At 39.7% G+C, this 22,865-nt stretch overlaps 1 protein-coding gene and 1 pseudogene across 4 annotated transcripts; one reads left to right on the top strand and one right to left on the bottom strand.

Annotated features, from left to right (window-relative positions):
- Window positions 1-9,051, bottom strand: part of LOC118619201 — a 68,395-nt pseudogene extending 59,344 nt beyond the window's left edge.
- On the top strand, window positions 694-16,487 carry LOC118618537 (CCHC-type zinc finger nucleic acid binding protein). 4 transcript variants are annotated; one of them, XM_036244820.1, is made up of 5 exons: window positions 694-845; window positions 13,643-13,759; window positions 13,878-13,970; window positions 14,127-14,328; window positions 14,917-16,487. In XM_036244820.1, exons 2-5 carry the CDS (start codon window positions 13,657-13,659, stop codon window positions 15,032-15,034), a joined length of 516 nt encoding a protein of 171 aa, XP_036100713.1. In that variant the 5' UTR covers window positions 694-845; window positions 13,643-13,656; the 3' UTR covers window positions 15,035-16,487. The 4 variants fall into 4 exon arrangements, with proteins under 4 accessions (XP_036100713.1, XP_036100711.1, XP_036100714.1 ...); XM_036244818.1 differs by having other exon boundaries at window positions 695-845; window positions 13,643-13,780; XM_036244821.1 differs by having other exon boundaries at window positions 695-845; window positions 14,130-14,328; window positions 14,917-16,005.
- The last annotated feature ends 6,378 nt before the right edge of the window (window positions 16,488-22,865 follow it).

Raw genomic sequence — 22,865 nt, 5'->3', positions numbered from 1 at the left:
CCCTGGTACTCGCTATTACAACCTAGGTCGCAGGGAATGTTCATAAATGTGCTAAACCGGTCACAAGGTTTGCTGGGAGGCGGTTAAGTCTCAGTGCCACCATTTCACCATCTTCACACCCTCTCCCAGGCCACTATTACTTTGAGGTGGGTATATGGGACCTAGACGTGAAAGAAGGTAAGGACTTCTGGTCTCTGCCCTGGCTCACTCAAAAACCAAAACACATGTCAGGGCCGGCTGTCCACAGCCCCAGCCTCTTCTGTGACTTGAGATCCCCCAAACTGATGTTTCAGGAAATGGGCAATGGTCTAAGGGCATACAGTCTTTTCTGAGCCCAAGAAGTAGGGATTTTTCCCGGCCGCACGCCTATCACAGACACTGAGACCCGTCCCCTGGCATCCCGCGTCGCGAGCTGCTGAGAGATTGCCGAGGCAGGACACATGAGTTTACCCTCTCTCGGAACCGGCGTGGAATAAGCCAGAAAGGCGCGAGAGGGGGCGGTGCCTGAGAATCCGGAAAATAAAGGCCGCGCGTGTTGAACAACTGGAAAGACCGAAAAGCGCGGAAAAAAACCGCCTCGCGTGGACCCGCCCCGCGCTTTCCTAGCCGCGCTCAGGCTGGGCTGTCTTACCGGTGAGAAGCTCTGATTGGACGCCCGAGACTGCGCACTGATTGGCCGCGTGGGCGAGGCGGAGGAGAGCCGTGCGCAGCGGCGTGTGTGTGGGGCCGTGTGCAGAGCAGTGTGTGGCGCAGGCAAGGACCCTCCTGAAAATAAACATCCTCTAATTTGCGAGCCGCTTACCTCGCTCATTCTCCGTCGCTGCGGGCTCACTCAGACCCCTAAGGTGAGGGCCAGGAGTGGGGATAGGGCCTGGGGGGGACCGCGCTGCGGTCGCTGGTCCGAGGCGGACGAAGAGGGTGGGGAGCAGTGAGGCGGCGATGGCGGCCGCACTTTGGTCTTTTTCGCTGCTGCGTCAGGTGGGAAACTCGGCTGCCACAGCCGCCTCGGGGCTGGGTTTCCGGCCTCCTGCAGTCGGACGACCCTCCCTCCCTTTTTTTCCGCCCTGAGAAATTGAGTCCCCGCGCGTAGTGACCTCTCCCGGGGCTAAGGCCGCAACCCAGGCCATAGCCTTCCAGCAAATGAGGCCCTGGCTCGTGCGCTCTTGGGACCGAGGCTCTGAGACTTCTAGGGTCTCGGAATGTGGGACGGAGGGTCGTTTTGGCGGGAACTTATCACAAGGAGGCCGTTTCTTGAGAAAAGGGCCTTGGTGCGGATGGAGGGGAGATGGAGTTAGGTACTTAGTGCAGGCCGTGTGCTGGTGTAGTGGGCCTGGCGGGCCATGTGCCAAAGGCTCTGAGTGGGCCTACAAAAGGATCCTTGAAGAAGTTCTTGAGGGTGTGGGACACTCCACTGGAAGGCCTGATAATCTTTGGGATTCATACTTTGCATACTCGATAGTTTCCCAATTGATTTTTTTAATATTCATTCAATGCAATTCGAAAAGGGGCAGTTAGGGCCGGCTTTCCATGAATCAACACTATTTAATTTAGATGATCCTTTAAAAAAATATCCTTATCAGAAGGAAAAAAATTGCCAAATCTCCAAAATCAATAGCATCATTCATGAGATTAAAAGAATACTGTTTAATCTAAAAATAAGACATGATTTGCCACCCTCCAAACGTTTTAGAAAGGTATCATCGCCCACATTTGGGTTTGCTGTTAATTTTATTATGGGTAGGGATTTTGCTTGTTGCCACATGTTTACCACGTGGCCTCAGACACATGGCACTTCCAAGGAAGTGATCTAGTCATGTAGGGGGAGTCTTAGGGGGAAACAAAAACAACACAAAAACATTTCGTAATGTGACTCACCGTGTGTAAACGTCTGGTTTCATTTTTTTTTTCTTTCTTTTTTTTTTTACTCCTCACCAGAGGATATTTTTCCATTGATTTGAGACAAAGTAGAAGGGAGGGAGAGGGAACAAGAGAGACAGAAACATCGGTAGGAGAGAGATGCGTGGATTGGTTGCCTCCTGCACCACCCAACTGGGGTGGGGGATCAAACCTGCAACCCAGATACGTGCCCTTGACATGGAATCAAACCCACGACCTTTTGGTCTACAGGTGAATACTCTATTGAGCCAAAGTGGCCAGGCTCATTTTTTGTTTTAAGGTGAAAAAGGGGTTAATTTACATAATTTTGCCCCCAATTTTCAAGTTTTTAAAAATAGGCTTTCCGAGAGAAATGTAAACAGTTAATGTCCTTATCACTGACACTCTTTAATTCATTAAATTAACAACTTTGTTTCTTCTTTGCCTAAGCCTTATAAATTGCGAGTTAGGGTTTGAGGGTTTTAAAAAGAAGTATGAAATGAAGTTTTTGCCTTTTAGGCTCCCCCGCAATTATTTTCAAATACTTCTACAAAAAAAATCACTCTGGTCATGGCTTAATCAACCATCTACAAAGTGCCACATGCATAGATATTTGCTTGCGTTATTTAGCTAGATGAACCTGATTCTTGTTTGCAAGGAGCTCTCTGTACTGGAATATAAAAGGAATAATTTATTATGTTCCCAAGAACTGGACAAAGACCCCACCCCCATTGCAAATTTTGGCAACAGCTGTTTGTTTTTTAAAGCTAACTATATGTTTGTGTACTTATGTACTTATGTCATATTAGAAAACTTGGGTAAGTTTTTCTTAAAACCAGAGGTCCACATTTTCATATTGATAACAAGAGGGGTGGTGTGTGTGTTTTGGTTTTCTTTTTTGAGGGATGAGGTGTTTCAAGCAAATATGTAGTTTCTAAAATATTTTGAGCCAAATAGGTGGAAAACCAGTTATTACACTAGCATTTGAATATCCAGAACAGGCAGAGTGATACCTTTTAAGGTATTATAAATGGGTTTGTAATAAGGTTTTATGACTGTATTCTAAGTGGTATGTACATGGGACAGTACCATATCTGTGCTTACAAGCAATAGAGTCACAATTCAACTTCAGGCATTACCTCATTGTCACTTTATTGCATTAGATGTTGTGTATTTTATAAATTGAAGGCAAGACCTTCCACCAGCAAAAAAAATTAAAAACGCTTTACTGCTGTGGTAAGGAACCAAACCCACAATATACCTGAGGTGTACCTGTAATTGGAAAGATTGATGTGTTGGCTAAACATTGACCACAACAGAGATTTTTTTTTTCCCTTGCAGAAGTGAAAGGTGTTATTTTGTTGGTTTTTTAATATTGGCTTCTTTCCTCTTCCTGGCCTCCTAACAGTAAGTAGAGAGCCTGATGCCAAGGAGACTGATGCCAAGGCATCCTGGCCTGCTATGTGGGGAACGCTCTTTCTGTACCATCTCACTTAATAGAACTCCTATTCTGGCAGTGTCAGATGCTGTTGCAGTAAGGGTATGCTATTGAGAGATTCCAGTAAACTGCACCATTTTCATGTTGTAAGTAAAAAGATACTGGAATAATAAAGTGAGAGCTTGTAGCCATCAAACTTTAAGTTATAAGTTGATGGATTCTTTTAATCAAGAGAATGAGAATGTAGTACAGTGATTACCTGTGGTGGCTCTATAATTACAGTCAGGGTGTTAACTAATGAAATCAGGTTGCCAGGAACCTTGGCTGGGTAACTCTGTTGGTTAGAGCATCATCCTAATACACCAAGCTTGCGGGTTCGATCTCTGGTCAGGGCACATGCAAGTAGCAACCAATGAATGCATAAATAAGTGGGACAAAAAAATAAATTTCTCTCAAATAAATTTAAAAATCAGGTTGCCAGTCTTTGGGTCCATAGTGGCACTCTTAAGTTATGCCTTGAAGAAGGTTAAGAAGAAAATCTGTCTTGGCTTAAAATTCAGGAAAGCTGTGTTATGGCAGACTGTGAATAAATTCATTTATGGCTGTGGATTTTTAAATGTAGAATTTTAAAATATGGAAATACAGAGCAGATAACTTTTTGCATTAAAATTCAAATTAAGTGTTCTTTATACAATTATTTGCTATATAGTTAGTAACATGCTGTGTAATATTTTTGAAGTAGGGAGTGAATTGGTGTATTCTTCTGGTGATAGCATTTTTGTGTACTTTATTACCACTTAACCCTTACAAAAGACTCTGCAGAGGACTGTTGAAATGTTGATTTTAGAACTTTCTACTTAAAGGCTTTGGGTAAGTTACTTGATCTCAGATCTCCAATTTCTTTATCAGTAAAATGAGAGCAAGAAGACATAATTTGCAGGGTTCTAAGGATTATAGATAATATGTTTATTAACGCTTGGCTCTAAGTAAATATTTAGCTATTAATTAAAACCCTTCAGGGGTAACCAGGACAGGCAGAAATGTATGTAAATACTAACCAAGGTCATGCAGTAAATGCAGGAACCAGGATAAGGACATAGAATTGCTCCCAGTATTGTACTGTTCTTCATTATTGTGGCCAGAATGTGGGTAATACACAACGTAGCTTCCTTCCAGCTTATCTGTAGTTTGTTTTTGTTAATAGTCAGAAGTGTTTCAGTACCCTGTTGGAACACCAAACTGAATCATTAGAGCATAAAAAATGAGTGAGTACATTCATGGAGCAAAAGCTCTACTATGGTCTAAAGGTAGTTAAGTCAACAATGTGGATGAGTCACGGATAACCCTAAGTGTGGTGAAAATAACTAAAGATAGAGCAAATGTGAATATATGTAGCTGTGTTAGGAAAATCTTACTAAAAATAAAGCTTAAAAAAATAAATCTAGCCAGATCCCCATCATACTTTATGTTGCTTCTCCTTGCCCCCCCCCTTTCCTTTTGCTACTTATTTTAAACGTATTTGTGGAGTGAGTTAGTCTTCTGTTCATTGGAACTCATTAAGTCTTGGGCATGTACTATTAAAATTTAAGTTGTTTACTGGCTTTGTTCTTAGTATCAAAATTATGGTGCAATGACTGACATTAATAAATAAAAATCAATACTGATTTGGTATAACCATTTGTGTTTTTGGTACCAATTCCAGGAGTTAAACCTTAAAGCCTAGATGAATGCAAAATCTAAAATAGACCTCTTAGTTTACAATACATGGCCCCTCACAGTGAATCTTAAATCTTTTCGAGCAATATCTTAACTTCCTCTGGTACTGCTGCCTGGTTGCCCTGTGCTCTTACCATAACTTTAGGTGTGGTTTGTATCATGAAAATTTGACACACAAAAATTAAAATGGAAACAGGTAAACTGATTTCTTTTGAAAGTGTCAAGTCATTCAGAATTCTCTTCTTCATTCCTTTCTGGAAGTAGACTATGAGATGGGAAAATTGGGTAAAGCAGAGTTAGCCTGCTCTAAGCCTGCTATGTAGACATTAGACTGAGTTCTATCTACTTTTAAGCAGTCTAACTTAATTGGAATAGTGGAAAAGAAACTGTAAGCAGAGGACATAAATCCTTGCAATTTTTAAAATTGAGAATCTATGAAACATTAGGCACCTAAGAACAATTCTCATCACAGATCAGTTTTAGTATCTTCCATTTCCAAATAAGGACAGGAGAGGGGTCAAGTACCTGAGGTAACACAGCAGATCATTAAGGTGAGTCAAACGATTAACCCCTTGTTACCAATGGTCCCAAAATCTGGCTGTGTAAGGATACATTGGTGTAGATGCTGCTATAATTTCTAGGAGCAAAAGGAAGAAAATATCTCCTAATGCCTGACAACAGTGAAAATAAGCAAAAGGAAGAAAATATGATCTAATGCTTGACAACAGTGAAAATACAGTACAGTCCTCCCTTGCCACTTAGCACTTAGATTTTTTTTTATTAATTAATTTTTTTTTTTTTTTAATTTTTTTTTTAATCCTCACCCGAGGACATTTTTCCATTTTTTGTTCAGGTAGAGTGGGAGGGAGAGAGAGGAACAGAGAGAGAGAAACATCGATGTGAAGGGACACATCGAGTGGTCGCCACCCGCACAACTGACCAGGGCCGGGGACAAACTGCAACCGAGGTACGTGCCCTTAGCGGGAACCGAACCCGCGTCTCTCAGGACCGCAGGCCAACGCTCTAACCTCTGAGCCAAACCGGCCAGGGCTATTAATTAATTTTTGTTACAGATGTTTCTCCTTTTCCCCCCACTGATTCCCCCTCCCCCTCCCTCCCTGCCCCCTCCCCAGTTTGTTGTCCACGTCCACTGTTCATGCATACATGCATATAAGTTCTGTGGTTTATCTCTCCCCCACCACCTCCCTGTTTAGGGGATTGTCAGTCTGTACCCCACTTCTGCGTCTCTGGGACTACCCCATTCCTCAGACTGTTATGTTCATTATATTTCCATAAATAAGTGAGATCATATGAAACTTGTCTTTCTCTGTTTGGCTTGTTTCACTTAGGATGATACTTTCCAGGTCCCTCCATGTCGTCTCAAAGGATAAGAGATCTTTCTTTCCTACAGCTGCATAGTACTCCATTGTGTATATATACCACAGCTTTTTTTATCCATTCGTCTACTGATGGACACTTGGGCTGTTTCCAGATCGTAGCTATTGTAAATAGTTAGCATTTAGATTTTCACGGCTTCACTGTGTTGTGGTTTTTTCAAATATATTCATTAAAAAATTGATCGAGACAGTGAAAATGATACAGCATGTGCTTGGTTGTCTTGAGTCAATTATACATGCCTGTATTACAATTACAATTAAAATTACTGTACGTATGGCCCTGGCTGGTTTGGCTCAGCAGTTAGAGCGTTGGCCTGCGGTCCAGAGAGACCCGGGTCTGGTTCCCGCTAAGGGCATGTACCTTGTTTGCATTTTGTCCCCGGCCCTGGTTGGGTTGTGCAGGTGGCAGCCACTCGATGTGTCCCTTTCATGTTGATGTTTCTCTCTCTCCCCCTCCCACTCTGTCTGAACAAAAAATGGAAAAATGTCCTCGGGTGAGGATTAAAAATAAAGAAAAATAAATTACTGTACATATGGACTGTAGGCTTATGTATTTGAGCACCCCAGGAATCCTTCAGTGATAGGTGCAACCGCTAGAGTCTGGAATGGATTAATCGCGATATATGAGGGACGGCTGTATTTAGTCTTTTAAATTAGTATATATGTGTGTTTTGTAGCATTCTGTAAAATTTGGTGTAACCATTTGTGTTTTTGGTACCAATTCCAGTCTAATTGGTTGTGAATTCTTGGAGTAATAGGAAGAGTCTGGGTGGTAAGTTAAGGATCCTGGCTTGGCTGCTGACTTTTTTACTAAGTGGAGTGAAAATTTTCTGTTACATAGGGGGATTTTACTAGATAATCTGAAATATTCTTGAGTTTAGAGTGGTTGTAGTCAATCCCTAATGAGTACCTAATTGAAAATACATTGTTGGTTTAAACCAGCAATTTTATTCAGTGGTATGCCACAAGATTTTTTTTAAAACATGCAATACGTACCTGACTAATTAGTCGGGGGCACTGACCTCTTTTCCCTTAGACTGTCAATTTTTTTTTTTTTTCAATCCTCACCCGAGGACATTTTTCCATATTTTGTTCAGATAGACTAGGAGGGAGAGAGAGAGAAACATCGATGTGAAAGGGACACATCGAGTGGTTGTCACCCGCATGACCCAACCGGAGCCGGGGACAAACTGCAACCGAGGTACGTGCCCTTAGTGGGAACCGAAACCGGGTCTCTCTGGACCGCAGACCGACGCTCTAACCGCTGAGCCAAACTGGCCAGGGCTAGATTGTCAAATTTAAAAATGGCAATAGCTGTCCAGCGTGAATGAATCAAAATGATAACTATTTTTTGACAGCTCGGCAAAAAATATATTTGTTGGTGTGCTGCCGAATTTTAATAATTTGTGTGTGCCATGAGATGAAAAGGGTTGAAAATCACTGCCTTTTTTAAAATTTTTATTTATTTATTTATCCTCACCCGAGGACATTTTTCCATTTTTTGTACAGATAGAGTGGGAGGGAGGGAGAGGAAGAGAGAGAGAGGGAAACATCGATGTGAAAGGGACACATCGAGTGGCCACCACCCGCACGACCAACCAGGGCCAGGGACAAACTGCAACCGAGGTACGTGCCCTTAGCGGGAACCGAACCCGGGTCTCTCCGGACCGCAGGCGGACGCTCTAACCGCCGAGCCAAACCGGCCAGGGCTTTTTTTTTTTTTTTAAAGCACATTTCCAACTTGATTGCCTCTTTGGGACAGTCCTGAGGGTGGAAGGGTGCAGGAGTCAGGGCTACCCCTCCCCAGAACCAGTAGGTGTAGAGGTCTTGTGGGGGTCTGTAAATAATCAGCTGGGATGAGGCCCCTAGCCCCTTCCTTACCAGTCCTAGTTTGTTGCAGTTAACGGGAGAAAAGTTTTCCAAAGGGGATTCCAGACTTCTCACTGTCCATAAAGGTATCTTCTCAAATTCTTCAGCAAAAAACTCTTTTGTCAGTTAAATACAGAGAGGGGAGTTCAGGAGCCAGGGGTTAAGAGAAGGGTGTTTCAGTCTCTGTTGGTTCAACAGGGGGCATCCTGGCTCCCCATGCCTTTGAGTAAGTAGCTCCCAGCTTGACACAGTCTCCAGCCAGCTAGTGACCCAGGCTGCCCCAAGCTCTCATGAGAGAGTCCGACAAGTTATGGATCTTAAAAGGTCAAGCATCTCTCACCATCTTCATGGTGGTCTTTGGACCCTACCTCACCAGAAGGGCTGTCTGATTTCCCCAATCCATGGAACCTAGTCTCTCAAGACCTCTCCCCTTCCCCTGCTCCATTGGATAAGCTCTTCAACCTGTCATCGTCCATCCAGTGGGGTCTCTGGTGACCACCCCATACCATGGAGCGGGTTCCTGTTTCCCGCCTTTCCCAGGTCCTTGGTTACACGAAGGCACCCATGGCCATGATGTGGCCAGAGCATAGCAACTGGAGCTGGCGGTACAAGTATTTGATGCATCCGTAGTATATCGAGTGTGGCAGACATGCGTGCTGCAGAAACTCAGCCCACACTTGCACCTCGGCTCCGGGCTTCCTGTTCTGTGCGCAGCAGCTCGCAGTACAGTCTAAGAACTTGCTTCTGCAGCTGCATGGTAGAGCTGGGCCGTGGGTGCGAGCAGGCCCAAAACAGAGCAGCAGCACAGTTGGGAGAAATGGGTACCAGTGCAGTGATTTTTGATAGCAAAAATTTAGGTATTTTATTGTCAGTAGTACTTGATTAGGTTGGATTTGGTCTATACAAGAAACAATTTGTTTCATTCCACAAATGACTAGTAAGCCTCCTCTTCCCCCCAAAAGCAGTTAAAATATTGAGTTATATAACTACTAAAAGGATAATCATGGGTTGTTGTGATGATTCAAAGATAAATTATTTGGTCTTTGCCCTCAAGGAATGTGATAAAAGGCAAATATAGTAGTGCCATCAGACAGATACTAACAAAGTATCCTAGGTCTTAATTTCCAGGAAGGTAGAGTTTCAGGCTGGGAGATGTCAGAATTTTTTTTTAATAGAGTTGGCATTTAAGTTGACCCTTGGAGGTTGGAAAAGGTTGTGACAGGTGGAGGGTAGGGGGCGGGGCAGAGGCTGGACAGTACAATAAAATTCTAGCCAAGAGCAGTCCTAGACCTTGAGAATCATGGAGCCTGAAGTCTCAGCTCTGTCTTACCTTGCTGCCTCTAGTTTTTTTGTTTTTTTTTTTATCCTCACCCGAGGACATTTTTCCATTTTTTTGCACAGAGTGGGAGGGAGAGAGAGGAAGGGAGAAAGAGAGAGAAACATGTGAAGGGACACATCGAGCGGCTGCCACCCGCACGACCAACCAGGGCCGGGGACAAACTGCAACCGAAGTATGTGCCCTTAGCGGGAACCGAACCCGGGTCTCTCCAGACGCTCTAACCGCTGAGCCAAACTGGCCAGGGCAGTTTTTTTAAGGAATAGCATGAAATTCTTTACAGACCTTTTGGCTAAATACATCTATATATGACTATTAGGATGGAGACCTCCCTCCTAGAATAAGTAGGGTGCCTTTAAAAGAGTGGAAATCATTTGGTTTAATGCTACTAAGGAGACAAATCTATCACAAGGGACTCAATGAAAACGTAGACCAGCTGATTGGCCGTGGTTGGGCCAAAGAGGAGAAGGCAGATTGCATACACATTACCTGAGCCCAGAGATGTGCCCTACTGATGATGGGTCTTTGGAATACTAATGAAATTAATGTTTCCTTTCCCTTTGAGCTTTAGTGGTTTTTTTAAAACCTTAACTTACTACAGTAAACAAATTTATGTGAGATTAAAATTTACTGATGTCCACACAAACATCTGAAACTAGTTTCAATGTATAAAGTTCTGCCTTTGCCACTGAACTGTGCATGTATATCTGTTTTGCAGAATAGTTTAATTGCATTCTAAGTGGAGAAATACAGTCTTCCCTAAAATTGTAGTTCATACAGAAATCACATTTTAACCAACTTTCGATTAGGAATTAGGGTAAGAGGAAGTAAGAGTTTTATGTTTAATCTGAAAGTGTTATTTTAGTGTCTTCTCTTAAAAATACTACTTTTCTTGCCGTTTATTTTTTCTCTATTCACTTTGGATCTGGGTGCCCTGAATGGAGAAAAGCAAAAACACAAAACAGTTCATGAAAAATTCACACATAGGTTAATCAGTTCTTGAGAGCTGAATTATAGATTTCTCTACTGAAAGTAAACCTACAATTTTAACTGCTGACTTTATTTATTTTTTTATTTTTTATCCTCACCCGAGGATATTTTTCCATTTTTTGTACAGATAGAGTGTGAGGGAGAGAGAGGAAGAGAGAGAGAGTGAGAGAAACATCGACGTGAAGGGACACATCGAGTGGCTGCCACCCGCACGACCAACCAGGGCCGGGGACAAACTGCAACCGAAGTACGTGCCCTTAGCGGGAACCGAACCCGGGTCTCTCCGGACCGCAGGCGGACGCTCTAACCGCTGAGCCAAACCGGCCAGGGCTAACTGCTGACTTTATTTATTCCACTTATAAAAATCTGATGATTCATTATATTTTCTTTGTACTTTACTATTATGAAATAAATGAGATTCTTTTAAAGCTGCAGTCTAAAGTAGAGATTGCTCAAACTATCGTTGCTTTAGTTTAGAAATGTATTGACTATTGAACTATTTTGTTTTCTAAACGATAGTATCTTGTTTAAATATTGAACTTTAAAATACTCGGGACTTTTCAAATTGCCTGGCTTACCTTATATAAGGAAGTGATTGTTTCTGTGCAAAAAACTCATTGAGAACAATAGTTAAATGTGCTCAAATTGGTCTGACTGTAAACTGGAGAAGATGCAAAATAAAGAAAATACGAATGAAAGAAGGATGAGGTACCAGAACCAGCTTTTTTCTGTGACTATTTTGTGTGCCGTTCCTTTTTTTTTAAGAGAGAGGAAGGGAGGTTGGGAGAGAAATTTCAATCGCTTGCCTCCTGCATATACTCTGACTAGGGATCAAACCCACCACCTTTTGGTGTACAGGAAAACATTCCAACCAACTAAACCATGCCGACCAGGCCTGTTCTGTTTATTTTTTCATCTTGACTGTTTCAGGTGGAAACTAGCACTTCACATGATTTAGACTAACAGCAGCATAAGAAAACAAATGTAATCTCAAATTTTGCAAAAATACATTTTTAATTTTTACTGGCTGGTGTCTTCCTACTAGAAATGTGCATTAGGTATCTGAAACCACTAATTAAAAGTATCCCATACAAGTGTTTCCCCATGATTTTTTTATATGACAAGTGGCAAGAGTTGGTAGAAAGATTCCTCTGAAAATTTATCCTGAGTCTGCAGTTAGGAGATGTGGATATTGCATTTAAAAAAATATTTGACAATAAAAGCTTTATATATATATATATATATACACATATATGTGTATATATATATATATATATAATCTCTATCTCCTCACCCGAGGACAGTTTTACATTTATCTTCAGATAGAGTGGGAGGGAGAGAGGGCGGAAGAGGGTGAGAGAGGGGAAGAGGGAGAGAGAAACATTGATGTGAGAGAGTCACATCGAGTGGCTGCCTCCTGCACGACCCAACCAAGGCCAGGGACAAACTGCAATCGAGGTACGTGTCCTTAGTGGGAACTGAACCCTCGTCTCTCTGGACCGCAGACTGATGCTCTAACCGCTGAACCAAACCGGCCAGGGCACAATAAAAGCTTTGGAAACTCAATTTTAGCTTAATTTTTGGTCACTAGATTTCTCTACAACTTGATGGACCATTTATGTACCATGTACTGACTTTTGGTACTGTAGTTGGTTTGGATGATTCCACTATCCATTTGGTTTTAATTGAAACTGTTATGTTTTGCTAGATCTTGGTGCTTATATGCTTGGCTTTGAGAAGGTATTTTAAAAACTTTGTGTACCATTGCTTGACACTAGAATTAAGGGTAAAAATGTTTAGCTATAGAAGTTTGGCAGTGTAAAGGTACATTATTTTTAGATAGTTTCTTTTTTAAAAGCCAACATTCTAGGAGTTTGTCCTACAGCATTCCATTTCATTCCAGGAATAGCCTGTTTATTTTTAGATTGTTATATAAAAAGTATAAAACCCATTTGCTTTGGTAGGACTTTTGCTTTCATTTGGAAACAATACCCAATAAAGGAGTCTATTATGAAATTCCAGATAGCCTTATTTTAAATATAAAATTACATAAAAAATATGAAAAGAGCCCTAGCCGGTTTGGCTCAGCGGTTAAAGCGTCGGCCTGCGGTCCTGAGAGACCCGGGTTCGGTTCCCGCTAAGGGCATGTACCTCGGTTGCAGTTTGTCCCCGGCTCTGGTTGGTCGTGCGGGTGGCAGCCACTCGATGTGTTCCCTTCACATCGATGTTTCTCTCTCTTTCTCTCTGGTCCTCTCTCTCCCTCCCACTCTACCTGAACAAAAAAATGGAAAAATGTCCTCGGGTGAGGATTAAAAAAAAAAAAAAAAATATGAAAAGAATAGAAAAAGTATAAATGTCTCAGTGCCTTATGTGGTATTAGCACGTTGGTTTACCTCTTTGTTGTTTTTCTAATATTTTTTAACATACTGTACCCTTTAGAGATAAAATGTATATTCTTAATTTCCAAAAACATATCTTCCTGTGAAGATTCAATCAGCAAGCAAGAGCTACAATATAACTAGGCATTGTTATGTGCTAAGGTTATAGAGAGAAAATATTTTTCTGCACCTACCTGTCATAGAATTCATACTACAGCTCCATTGGTTTAGTTGATTCCAATTTTATGACCAGTAAATTACTTCCAGTTGCCCAAAATAAAGTTTACTGGCTTAAAACCATGAAAATGTGTCCATTAAGTTGGACCTAGAGTGTTTGTTGATATTGACACTGAAAATTTCATCACCCCATCAATAATAACTGAATTAATGTCTGCGTATTGATCTACATATGTGTAATCTTCATTTTTTAATAGTCAAAAATTGTATGAAAATAAATAATGTTTTTTACTTTTAATATATTTCATATTAGGTGTAGAATGCCTAAGCATGTAGTTGTGTGATTCTTTTTCTAAGCAATAATAATTGCAGGCTTTCCCCTCAGAATAATTGTCCAAAAACACACTAAAAGGGGAATAAAAGTAATTTCAAGTGGTTAAATGTTGTCATTTTTAATATTTCAAAGATCTAACTGCAGCCATGAGCAGCAATGAGTGCTTCAAGTGTGGACGATCTGGCCACTGGGCCCGGGAATGCCCTACTGGTGGAGGCCGTGGTCGTGGAATGAGAAGCCGTGGCAGAGGTGGTTTTACCTCGGATAGAGGTATTTTGTCGAATTAAAAATTTTGAAGTACTAGAATATTCATTAATATCAAGACTGGTCTAATTAGCTAAATTATTTTTGTTTCTACCCCAAATAGGTTTCCAGTTTGTTTCTTCGTCTCTTCCAGACATCTGTTATCGCTGTGGTGAGTCTGGTCATCTTGCCAAGGATTGTGATCTTCAGGAGGATGGTAAGTATTTTAACACTTTTCATATACTTCTAGAACTTGGAGAGGTGAGCATGCACATATTATTGGAAAAGATTTTCCACCCTTGAGGTTTTGTATTGTATGGTTACATTTTGTAAAGATTTTATAGTCTTGGTCTGCTTCTTTTTCTTATTGTTGAAGCCTGCTATAATTGCGGTAGAGGTGGCCACATCGCAAAGGACTGCAAGGAGCCCAAGAGAGAGAGAGAGCAATGCTGCTATAACTGTGGCAAACCAGGCCATCTGGCTCGTGACTGTGACCACGCAGATGAGCAGAAGTGCTATTCTTGTGGAGAATTTGGACATATTCAAAAAGACTGCACCAAAGTGAAGTGCTATAGGTAAGTTATCAGAATGTTACTGCAGGAAATGCTCATTGCAGATTGTTTTAGAGATAAATTCTCTATAAGTGGAAGGACCTTGTGGATCAGTTCATTTAGTGAAAGTTGGCTCTGGCCAGAAGAGGTGGATTTCTACATACATAACCAGCATCCAATCTGTATATTAGTCAGTATTCTGCGATGATATAATAGCTTGTGGCTTATGGCAGCGGGACAGTTTACAGAACCTTGGAATTATTAATGTTTTAAAAATGAGACTGTTAAAAGTTTTGAAATGTACATACCTGTGAAATCTTAGAAATTACTTTGCATAAAAATATAATATCTTGGCTGGTGTTTTGGTTTTGATATTGGTTTATACCTTTTGGTGAAATTTTTAATTTTGTGGCTTTGCTACACAATTCAGTAGCATTGTTATCTAATTCCTTTTTGCTGTTAGGTAGAGGCTAATGATAAGACTTACCATCTTGAAAACAAAGATAGGTTGACTCACTTGTCATTGCTTTTTGTTCTGCATTGACTATTGCTTCAGTACAGTTTTACATTTTCTGAGAACCATTATGAAAACTTCTAATTTTTTTTTTTTAGGTGTGGTGAAACTGGTCATGTAGCCATCAACTGCAGCAAGACAAGTGAAGTCAACTGTTACCGCTGTGGCGAATCAGGGCACCTTGCACGGGAATGCACGATTGAGGCCACAGCTTAATTATTTTCCTTTGTCGCCCCTCCTTTTTCTGATTGATGGTTGTATTATTTTCTCTGAATCCTCTTCACTGGCCAAAGATTGGCAGATAGAGGCTATTCCCAGGCCAGTGAGCTTTACTTGCCATGTAAAAGGAGGAAAGGGGTGGAAAAAAAAATCGACTTTCTGCATTTAACTACAAAAAAAGTTTATGTTTAGTTTGGTAGAGGTGTTAAGTATAATGCTTTGTTAAAGAACCCCCTTTCCATGCCACTGGCAAATAGGGATTGATGAATGGGAAGAGTTGAATCAGACCAGTAAGCCCGTTCTGGGTTTCTTAAATATGTTCCCATGTAGGAGGTAAAAACCAATTCTGGAAGTATCTGTGAGCTTCCATAAATAACTTTAATTTTAGCATAATGATGGCCTTGGATTGTCTGACCTCAGTAGCTATTAAATAACATCAAGTAACATCTGTATCAGGCCCTACATAGAACATACAGTTGAGTGGGAGTAAACAAAATAAAAAGACAATATGTATGTTAATGTCTATGGGAGGAAAATCGGGATAAACCCTAAATAGGAACAACTTAACAGCATTGATGCTGGATATGCAGATGGTGATGGCAAAGGTTTAGAATACATTTTTTTGCAAAGACTAAATCTAAAACCCAGAGTAAACATCTATGCTTAGAGTAAGCATAATTTGGAGCTATTCAGGAATTGCAGAGAAATGCATTTTCACAGAAATCAAGATGTTATTTTTGTATACTATATCACTTAGACAACTGTGTTTCATTTGATGTAATCAGTTTTTAAAAGTCAGATGGAAAAAGCAACTGAAGTCCTAGAAAATAGAAATGTAATTTTAAACTATCCAATAAAGCTGGAGGAGGAAGGGGAATTTGACTGAAGTTCTTTTTGTTGTTTCAAATTTTTATTGATGTATATAGTGCAAAATGCCGTATTAAAGAAGGGAATGTGTAGTACTGAAAGCTGACAGTTTGGACTTTTCTTTTTGTATTAACTCAGTCATGTCTTTGAGTAATGAAAAAATAATTATAAGGAAGCATAGGTGTAACTACTTTGGCATCAGTTTTACAGGGATATAGAAGATTTAATTTCCTTTCTGTTCCATTTGAACAATGCCCTTTAGTTCTATGTACATGCTAAACAGTTTTAATACCATTGCTATGTTTTAGCATTTCATGTTTTTCCTGGGCTTCACAAGGATCTGAAATGTTGGATTTCTTGTTTTTTTTTTTTCTGGGATCTGATCTAGAGTTGAGATGGACCTTAGAAATAATTTAGTTTAATGAATTCACTTTATAGATTATTTAACTAGAAGTTAAATTTGCTTGAAGGGAAGATACAGCTACCTGGAGCCTAGAATCTCAAGTGTCCTTCCCACCTACCCTATGTCCTCTATTCTTTTTTGTTCCCCTCCACTAAACTAAATACAATTAGTGGCATGTTTTCCCAATGTGTTTTTTTTCTCTTCAGAATGCCATGCGATTTCTTCTTCATGTTGTGTATTTTTCATCTTTCAAGTAGAGTCTGGTCAATTTATGATGGTATATCACTGCAATGTTATGTTGGTGTGTCAGCTGTGCTGTGCCAATTCCAGCTTGGTCAAATTAATAGTCTAAAGCAGGCAAGGAAGAAGTCATGGCAGCTTTATTTCCTTATGAATACAGGCTTGCATGTTTCTTTTACATTTTATATTTTTACTGAGCAAACTGTCTCAGATGTTAACTAAGTACCTTAAATATGTTGATAATCTTGGTTTCTACCACAGTATGAAACAGCATAATAGAAGACCTATTTTTGTATGTAATATTCAGGGTTGGGTGGTGATTTGGGGTTATTTCCCCCCAAGGTTTCTGGCCTCAAGTAGGAAAAAAACCAGCAAATGAGATATTTAGAACTGCTTTGCTTCACACCATTCTGTGGGCTGCATTTGTAGTGCCTTTTGATTTGAGACCCTTTGATACACATATTTAAGGATCTACTCACAGCTGACTATAAAATGTTCTTTGATAAGAGCATTTATTTGTATTGACCTTACTGAGCAAGCACAACAAAAAAGTGTATTTTGCAAGGAAATGGAGCTAATTACTAGGAACCAATGGGTAAGTAATCCATTTCTGAACTTGAACTATTCTTTCTCAAACTATAAACTAGGAAGAAACTACTCCCCCCGTGCTTTTCTGTTCTCTGCTGAGATTCCCCGTCCCTGTTAGCTAGATGAAAGATCAAGGATTTCTCTTGTAACATGGGTTGAGGGATGGATGAAGAAAAGATAAATGGATGAAATACAATGAGTTTTGCATTGTCTAAAAGGTAAGATTTCATCTTCTTGTATTCCTGTTTTGTTGCCTTTTTGCCTGCTAGAATAGAGAATAGTTTTCCTTTAGCCTCTTGAAGCTTTATCGCTGACTCAAATGAGTGGATCAAAAAGTCTTACATAGCCAGTTTTTCCAAACCAGGTCTAGTCGGTCTAGTCAGGGTTTATAAATTGCATTCTTTAGTCTTAACCTACCAACAGTTGTAACCGTGATTTTTTTTTTTTTTTAAGAAAATAGTAAGTAGTTTTCTTCAATGTCCTATATTTACTGAATTTGTTTTCTTCATGGTGTCATTTAGTTTTTTTTTGGTACGTGCCCCTAGTGGGAACTGAACCTAGGACTCTGATCCACCGGCCAGTGCTCTCATTTAGGTTTTTTTTTTAATCCTCACCCGAGGACATTTTTTGATATTTTGTTCAGATAGAGTGGGAGGGAGGGGGGGAGAGAGAAACGTCGATATGAAAGAGAAACATCGAGTGGTTGCCACCCACACCACCCAACCAGGGCTGGGGAAAAACTGCAACTGAGGCACGTGCCCTTAGTGGAAACCGAACCCGGGTCTCTCCAGACCGCAGGCGAACGCTCTAACCGCTGAGCCAAAGCGGCCAGGGCCTCATTTAGTTTTATAGCCTGTGTTGCCTGGTCTAGAATCTTGATTATTGGGTTCAGCTTGAATTTGCTCTGACAATGTTTTAAAAGTGTGTAATATTGCATTATATCTGTTTTACTGTTTATACAGTTTTCCCTTTTGGTCAAATCAGTCCAAAGGATGCATTGATGACCAGTCTTCTGTTTGAATAGTATGGTCTCACAACAACACGAAGGTTCATTCCTAGGAAGTCTCATTATCAATTTTGAAACCATGGGGCTGAATTTTCCCAAAACAAGAATAGTAGGTAAACCGAAGACAGTTGGGTCCTAATGGCCTTTCATTTCAATAAAAACCACTCTGAATTGTTTCTGTTCTATGAACTATCATGATCAGAGTTTTGCTTTCTCTTTTTTTAATGTATTTGTCATCTAGAATTACATTTATATAAGCCATGATATTAACATTTTATACATGTCCAGTAATAAAAAACTTGGATTATTTAGAAAAACCCAGAGAACAAATGTAACTATTATGACGGATACAATGTAATATGTGTCTGTCTCCTGGGAGTTCACTGTAAAAGGAAGCTGTTACCAACTGTGAAAACTTGGCAGTAGTATAAGATGTTCCCTTTCAGTAATGTCAACTCAAATTCCTTTATCTGAGTCTAGTTTATGTACACTGATGCATGAAGGAGTACAAAAAACAAAAAATGTAGAACATGGGAGCAAGGGAAGAACCAAGCAGCCATCTTGGGTTGCACTTATCCCTGTTGATGTTTTAATTTATAACCATTATTAACCCATACAATATACCCTAGAGGTTTTCAACAATTTTACAATGCTTCCCATGCAATTTCCAATCTTTCCAGGTATTCCAGGAACCCTTCTGCAACACTTAAGTTATTGCTACGGATTTTGAAATTTTTTTTAAGGAGAAAAATGGGGGAGAATTTTTGTTACAGATGTTTCCCCTTTTCCCCCCCACTGATTCCTCCCTCCCTCCCCGCCCTGTCCCCAGCTTTGTTCTCCATGTCCATTGTTCATGCATACATGCATATAAGTTCTGTGGTTTATCTCTCCCCCACCAACCCCGCTTCTGTGGATTGTCAGTCTTCCACGTCTCTGGGACTACCTCCCATTCCTCAGACTGTGATGTTCATTATATTCCACAAAGAAGTGAGATCATATGATACTTGTCTTTCTCTGTTTTGCTTGTTTCGCTTAGGATACTTTCCAGGTCCCTCCATGTCATCTCAAAGGATAAGAGATCTTTCTTTCCTACAGCTGCATAGTACTCCATTGTGTATATGTACCACTGCTTTTTTATCTATTCGTCTACTGATGGATACTTGGGCTGTTTCCAGATCTTAGCTATTGTAAATAGTGCTGCTACGAACATGGGGGTACATATATTCTTTCTGATGGTGTTTCAGGCTTCTTAGGGTATATTCCTAGAAGTGGGATCACTGGGTCAAATGGAAGTTCAATTTTTAATTTTTGAGGTAACACCATATTGTTTTTCACACTGGCTGCACCAGTCTGCATTCCCACCAGCAGTGTACTAGAGTCCCCTTTTCTCCACACCCTCGCCAACACTTGTTTGATGATTTGTTGATGGCGGCTATTCTGACAGGTGTGAGGAGATACCACATTGTTGTTTTAATTTGCATTTATCTGATGATTAGTGATATTGAACATTTCTTCATATGTCTCTTGACCATTTGTATGTCCTGTTTGGTGAGGAGTCTATTTAGTTCCCTGCCCATTTTTTAATTGGGTTCTTTGTCTTCCTTTTGTTGAGTTGTATGAGCACTCTCTACATATTGGAAATTAATCCCTTATCTGATATGTCATTGGCAATTATGCTCTCCCTTACAGTGGGTTGCCTTTCCATTTTGATGATTGTATCTTTGCTGTGTGGAAGCTTTTTAGTTTGATGTAGTCCCATGTGTTCATTTACTCCTTTGTTTCTGTTGCCTTAGGTGATGTATGAGTGAAAATTCTGCTGCATATGATGTCTGATATTTTGTTGCCTACATTTTCTTCTAGGATATTAATGGATTCATGAGTCACATTTAAGTCTTTTACCATTTTGAGTTTATTCTTGGGTATGGTATAAGTTGATGGTCTAGTTTCATTTTTTTTTTTTTTCATGTAGCTGTTCAATTTTCCCAACACCATTTATTAAAGAGGCTGTCTTTACTTCACTGTATGCTCTTGCCCCCTTTGTCAAATATTAACTGAGTATATTGCCTTGGGTTCATTTCTGGGTACTCTGTTCTACTGGTCTATATGCCTGTTCTTGTGCCAGTACCGGGCTGTTTTGATTACAGTGGCTTTGTAGTATAACCTGAAATTTGGTAATGTGATCCCTCCAACATTGTTCTTTTTTTTTTCAAGATTGCTGTGGCTATTCAGGGTCTTTTTTGGTTCCATATGAACTTTTGAAGTATTTGTTCTAGTTCTATGAAGTATGTCATTGGTATTTTGATGGGGATTGCACTGAATCTATAGATTGCTTTGGGTATTTTGGACATTTTAATGATGTTAATTCTTCCAATCCATGAACAAGGTATGTGCTTCCACTTTTTTATATCTTCCTCTATTTCTTTTTTCAATGACCTGTAGTTTTCTGCAAATAGGTCCTGTATTTCTTTGTTTAAGTTTATTCCTAGATATCTTAATTTTTTTTGTGTCGATGGTACATGGGATTGTTTTTTTAGTTTCTTTTTCTGTGAGTTCATCATTGGTGTATAAGAACGCCATCGATTTCTTGGCATTAATTTTGTATTTTGCTACTTTGCCAAATTCATTTAAGTCTAGTAAATTTTTGATGGAGTCTTTGGGGTTTTCTATGTATAGTATCATGTCATCTGGGAATGACAGTTTCACTTCCTCCTTTCCCATTTGAATCCCTGTTATTTTTTCTTCATGTCTGATTACTGTGCCTAAGACTTCCAGTACTATGTTAAATAAGAGTGTTAAAAAGTGGGCATCCTTGTCTTGTTTCTGTTCTTAGGAAATGTTTTAATCTTTGCCCATTGAATATGATGTTGGCTGTAGGTCTTTCATATATGGCCTTTATTATGTTGAGATATGATCTCTCTATTCCCACATTGCTGAGTGTTTTTATCAGAAATGGGGGCTGGATTTTGTCGAATGCTTTTTCAGCGTCTATTGATATGATCATACGATTTTTATCTTCCATGTTGTTTATGTTCCATTTATTGATTTGCGAATATTGAACCATCCTTGCATCCCTGGATGAATCCCACTTGGTCATGGTGAATAATTTTTTTGATGAATTGCTGGATTTGATTTGCTAGTATATTGTGCATGTTTTTGGCATCAATGTTCATCAGGGATATTGGCCTGTAGTTTTCTTTCTTTGTAGTGTCTTTTTCTGGTTTTGGAATTATGCTGGCGTCATAAAACGAGTTTGGAAGTCTTCCTTCTTCTTGAATTTTTTGAAATAGTTTGAGGAGAATGGGTATTAATTCTTCTTTGAATGTTCGGTAAAATTCCCCAGTGAAACTCTGCAGGCCTGGGCTTTTGTTTGCTGGGAGAGTCTTGATTAGCTCTTCAGTTTCTTTTGTTGTTATTGGTCTGTTCACGTGTTCTCTCTTTTCCCGGTTTCGTTTTGGGAGACTGTGTGTTTCTAGAAATTGGTCCATTTCACTTAGATTGTCGAATTTATTGCCGTATAGTTGTTCATAATATTTGTTAACAATCCTTTGTGTTTCTGTGGTGTCAGTTATTACTTTTCCTCTTTCATTTCTTATCTTGCATATTTGGGTTTTCTGTTTTTTGGTGAGTCTAGTAGCTAAGGGTCCATCAATCTTGTTTATCTTTTCGAAAACCAGCTCTTTGTTTCATTGATCCTTTGCATTGTTTTTTGGTCTCCATGTCATTTATTTCTGCTCTGATCTTTACTATTTCCTTCCTTCTACTTGCTCTGGGGTTTTATTTTGGTTTGCTTTTTAATTCTTTAAGTTGTGAGGTTATATAATCTATTAGAAAGTTTTTTTGTTTCTTGAGGTAGGCCTGTAGTGCTATGAACTTCTTCTCAGGACTGCTTTAGCTGCATCCCATAGGTTTTGTGTTGTTGTGTGTTCATTTTCATTGATTTCCAGCAAGTTTTTAATTTCTTCCTCGATCTCCATGGTAAGTTATTCATTGGCCATAACATGCCATTTAGCCTCCATGTTTTCATATGTCTTTGCATGTTCTTGATGCAGTTGATTTTTATTTTTATGTCATTGTGATCTGAGAAGATGTTGATGTGATTTCAGTCTTCTTGAACTTGTAGGGACTTAGTTTGTGCCCTAACATGTGGTCTATCTTTGAGAATGTCCCACGTGCACTTAAAAGAAGAATGTGAATCCTGCAGTTTTGGGGTGTCATTCTCTGTACATATCTATTAAATCCATTTAATCTAGTGCTTCATTTAGAGTCTGTGTTTTCTTGTTAATTTCTTGTCTAGAAGATCTACCCAGTGATGTCAGTGGGGTAATGAAGTCCCCTGCTATGATTGTATTGCTGTTGATTTCTCCTTTGAAGTTCTCCAAAAGATTTTTAATATATGTTGGTGCTCCTAAAGTGGGTGTATATATGTTTACCAAGGTTATATCTTCCTGTTGCATAGATCCTTCTTTGTCTCTAGTTATGGCCTTCATTTTGAAATCTACTTTATCAGATATGAGTATTACCACCCCAACTTTTTTTTGCTTTCCGTTTGAAAGATTTTTTCCATCCCTTCACTTTCATCCTATATGTGAGCCTTTTGTTGTGAGGTGGGTCTTTTGTAAACAACATATATGTGAGTCATGCTGTCTTATGCAGTCAGCTACTCTGTCTTTTTATCAGAGCTTGCAAACCATTCACATTTAAGGTGATTATTGATATATAGTTAT

The sequence above is a fragment of the Molossus molossus genome, unplaced genomic scaffold (assembly GCF_014108415.1).
Source record: "Molossus molossus isolate mMolMol1 unplaced genomic scaffold, mMolMol1.p scaffold_m16_p_6, whole genome shotgun sequence".
Taxonomy (NCBI): domain Eukaryota; kingdom Metazoa; phylum Chordata; class Mammalia; order Chiroptera; family Molossidae; genus Molossus; species Molossus molossus.
Note: the sequence above shows the minus strand (reverse complement) of the source record. Positions and strands in the feature narration are given on the sequence as shown.

Bases quoted from the DNA above. Each gene is read 5' to 3' on its own strand.
- LOC118618537 (XM_036244818.1), top strand. From the start codon at position 13,657: ATGAGCAGCAATGAGTGCTTCAAGTGTGGACGATCTGGCCACTGGGCC. The intron at 13,781-13,877 runs GTATTTTGTCGA...TACCCCAAATAG, and splicing joins TGGTTTTACCTCGGATAGAG to GTTTCCAGTTTGTTTCTTCG. The intron at 14,329-14,916 runs GTAAGTTATCAG...TTTTTTTTTTAG, and splicing joins ACCAAAGTGAAGTGCTATAG to GTGTGGTGAAACTGGTCATG.